The sequence below is a fragment of the Protobothrops mucrosquamatus genome, unplaced genomic scaffold (genome assembly GCF_001527695.2).
Source record: "Protobothrops mucrosquamatus isolate PMUCROS unplaced genomic scaffold, P.Mucros_1.0 scaffold3076, whole genome shotgun sequence".
In the NCBI taxonomy this organism is placed as follows: Eukaryota; Metazoa; Chordata; class Lepidosauria; order Squamata; family Viperidae; genus Protobothrops; species Protobothrops mucrosquamatus.
The window spans coordinates 1-4,063 of NW_015389086.1; the positions used below are offsets into that span (position 1 = coordinate 1).

The following is a 4,063-nucleotide window of genomic DNA, read 5'->3' on the forward strand; positions in this document are numbered from 1 at the left end:
AAATAAATATTTTAGAAACTATTGGTGACGCAGTGCTGAGGTTTGCCATTCAAAACAGTGAACAAAATCATTTCAACTACAGGTAGTCCTCGACGTACGACCGCAATTGAGCCCAAAATTTCTTCTTGTTAGGCGAGACATTTGTTAAATGAGTTTTGCTCCATTTTACGACCTTTCTTGCCACAGTTGTTAAGTGAATCGCTGCATTTGTTAAGTTAGTAACACGGTTGTTAGGTGAATCTGGCTTCCCCATTGACTTTGCTTGGCAGAAGGTCGCAAAAGGTTATCATGTTGCCCTGGGACACTGCGACCGTCGTAAATATGAAGCAGTGGTCAAGCATCTGAATTCTGAGCGCAGGGCCAGGGGGTTGCTGCAACGGTTGTAAGGGTGAAAAATGGTCATCGCTTACTTTTTTCAGTACCGTTATAACTTTGAGTGGTCACTAAATGAACTATTGTAAGTTGAGGACTACCAGTAATTCATTTGTGCCTGTTTTATGCATTCTGTTAATCTCCTGGATAGAAAACAAAATACAGGTAGTCCTCCACTTGTGACCACAATTGAGCCCAAAATTTCTGTTGTTAAGTGAGACATTTGTTAAGTTTTGCCTCATTTTACGACTTTTCTTGCCACCGTCGTTAAGTGAATCACTGCAATTGATAAGTTAATAACCTGGTTGTTAAGTGAATCTGACTTCCCCATTGACTTTGCTTGTCAGAAGGTTGCAAAAGGGGATCACATGACTTTGGGACACAGCAAAGGTCATAACCATGATCGAGTTGCCAGGCATCTGAATTTTGGTTACATGTTCATGGATTATAACCATGAAAAATGATCATAAGCCGCTTTTTTCAGTGCTGTTGTAACTTTGAACAGTCCCTAAAGCACTGTTGTAAGTTGAGGACTACCTATACACAGAAATAACATAGACTGACTTACCATCAGCATAAGGGAATCCTTCCGATGACTTATCAAAAGCTACACCGTGGGGCATCATGCTATGGTTCTTGTCTCCTCTATTGAGAAAAGTAACCAAGATGATATCACCAACTTCAGCTTTGATAACTGGGCCTTGAAATTAGAGGTAAATGAATTAATTGTTAAAAAAGGATTAGTTGAAAGCATCATCTTATCCAGTGGTGGGATTCAGCTGGTTCGTAGAACCGGTAGCTAATGTTTTGTTGCCCAGGCCTAGAATGGACTTCCGGAAGTGGCATCCACACAGAGAACCGGTTGTTCACATATTTGAATCCCACCACTGATCTTATCTCTGCACCAGAAATTATCCCTATTTCCTTCAGCCCCCACCCATTCCTCCTTGTGACTCTCACTCCAATCTTTTCTAAGAAATCACTTTACAAGCTCCCTTTCTCCATGTAATCAAATTGCACTCTCACCATTGTGGCTCTCCCTCTCTCTGCTGACGCACAATATCTCACTGGTTATTTTTGGACACTGCATGAAACGCATTTGGCTAGGCTACAGCTAAAGTACTGTGTACCCTTTCCACCATCCATATACTGTAGGAAAGGGAGAGACTATATGGGGTTATAGATGTATTTCCTTTGGGACATTTTCTTCCCAAGCACTGCCATGAACAGCAACAATTCTAATTCCATGCCCACCCAAAACATCTGATTTTGTGCAGGTGGTCCTCGACTCATAACCACAACTGAGACCAGCATTTCTGTTGCTATGCAAAACAATTGTTCAGCCAGTTGCACCCCGTTTTATGATCTTTTTGCCATAGTTGTTAAGTGAGACACAGCAGACTCATAAAGTGAATCTGGTTTCCACCATTAACTTTGCTTGTGTGGGAAGCCAGCTGGGGAGGTTACAGATGGCGGTCACATGACCCCAGAACAGTGCCAACTGTCATGAATATAGGCCGGTTGCCAAACACCCGAATTTTGATTACGTGACCATGGGATACTGCAATAGTTGTAAGTGTGAAAAATGGCCACAAATCTCTTTTTTTCAGTACCGTAAGTGGAACTGAATGGTCACTAAAGAAATGGTTGTAAGTCGAGGACTACCTGTATCCAGTTTAGTCACATGACCCAATTTATGGCTAAATGTCTGTGGAGAGAAGGAGACAAATAAAAAGAAGGAGGAGAAGGAAGAAAGGAGGAGGAGGAGGAGGGGAAGGCGGAGGAGGAGGAGAAGAAGGAAGAGGAGGAGGAGGAGAAGGAAGAGAAGGAGGAGGAGGAGAGGAGGAGGAGAAGTAGGAGAAGAAGGAGGAGGAGGAGAAGGAGGAGGATGGGAAGGAGGAGGAGAAGGAGGAGAAGAAGGAGGAGGAGGAAGAGGAGGAAGAGGAGGAGGAGGAGAAGAAGGAGGAGGAGGAACAGTTTCTTGGATGAGAAGCAAAATGTCTTCGTCCCAAGGAAAACCATTCCAGTTGCCTTTTGAAAAAGCACCTTTGAGACATGACCTAGTTTAGTTTTCATTCACAAAACTAAGATGGCGTCTTCTGGGTTTAAAGTTCCTCATACAGAAAAAACTATATCTTATGAACACCATGCTCTTAGGCAGGGCTTTTTTTCTCGGAGAAAAGGTGGCGGAACTCAAACCTGGCCACGCCCTCATCAAACCCTAGGACCGCCCCTTTAGAGAACAGGAATGCAAGTAAAATTTGGGAGGGGCTATTTCCGGTGCGGCCGGCCCGGAAAAAGGTGCCGGAACGCGGTTCCGCCGCGTTCCGGCTGAAAAAAAGCCCTGCTCTTAGGAAGCCCATATCTGCAGTAAGATATGGCTAAGTTCTGATGTAGACATTATTTCAGTATCATTGGCTAGGGTTTCATCATGGCTTGGCTGGGTTCAGAACGGCTCTTAATATGTGCTGGTATCAGGGTAGTGTGTCTGAATCCAGTGCCATGAAAAAACCCAATGTTTTCCCCACCTCATACCAAGTATGCCAAGATGGGCCTCAGATGCGGGTCGCTTCATTTTTCTGCTAAAGCTACCATCGGTGTAGGCCACATAGTGGACTTTCCAGTAGCGTCCTCCAATTCGATCATCTCCTTGTCTAAAGTAAGGCGCTGAGTCACTGCGAAAACATAAAGTGTGAATGTCAGTTACAAAGCTCCCTGTGAATTTGTAATGCTGGAATATGTATGTACCTACATAGGTGACTCCTTTAAAGTAGACCAGATGATAAACTTCAAAGCAGGGACAGAAGTTAGGAAAAAAAAGAATTTGCTCATTGTCACTTAATGAATTTCCATTCAAATCAATTTGTGATCTGAATCTGGCACTTCACCCATTTTGTAAAAACCGTGATGGCGCAGTGGTTAGAATGCAGTATTGTAGGCTGACTCTGCTCACTGCCAGGAGTTCGATCCTGACCAGCTCAAGGTTGACTTCCATCCTTCCAAGGGCAGTAAAATAACGACGCAGACTGTTGGGGGCAATATGCTAATTGTGTAAACCGCTTAGAGGGGAGCTTTAAAGCAGGGCTTTTCAACCTTTTCACCCATTGTACCACTTTTAGGATATGTCAATATCCGAGTACCACCAGTCGCCTAGCAAGGTGTCAAAAACTTGATGACCCCCCCCCCAAAAAAGGAAAAAAGTGATAAAGTACAAGTAGTCCTCTACTTACAACAGTTCGCTTAATGACTGTTCGAAGTTACAATGGCACTGAAAAAAAGTGCCCCCAATCCACAGCCGAGCAAGACACCTGCCTGCCCTCCAGGCAGTGCTCTTCCTCCTGTCCGAGGTTTCCATTGTTGTGAGCATTTCTGTTGGGGATTGGCAGCGGAGGTGGGGTGGGAGGTGTTTGGTTTTTATTCCCCCCATCTGCTGGGTGGTTGCAGCAGGTTTTGGTCACTTCACATGACCCTGGGACACTGTGACCATCATAAATATGAATCAGTTGCCAAGAATCTGAATGTAAATCACAAGACCCTGAAGATGCTGCAACATTCCAGCTGATCGGCGCTTCTTTTGGGCTCAGCAGAAGTGCCAGGATCAGCACCAAGCTCCAGCTGAAGCCTGGCCCTGATCCTGGTGCTTCCACTGAGCCCTGACAGCCCCGAAGAAGCGCCGATCAGCTGGAAAGTG

At 44.8% G+C, this 4,063-nt stretch overlaps 1 protein-coding gene across 1 annotated transcript in view; it reads right to left on the reverse strand.

Moving 5' to 3' along the window:
• Positions 1 to 940: 940 nt before the first annotated feature.
• LOC107297009 (hephaestin-like protein 1) overlaps positions 941 to 4,063 on the reverse strand; it is a gene marked incomplete at its 3' end in the record, with an annotated part of 17,137 nt that continues 14,014 nt past the window's right edge. The window contains exons 7-8 of the mRNA XM_029286195.1: positions 2,908 to 3,047; positions 941 to 1,072 (exon numbers count right to left, since the gene is read on the reverse strand). Coding sequence (XP_029142028.1) covers positions 941 to 1,072; positions 2,908 to 3,047 — 272 coding nt within the window. The remainder of the gene's footprint in view (positions 1,073 to 2,907; positions 3,048 to 4,063) is intronic.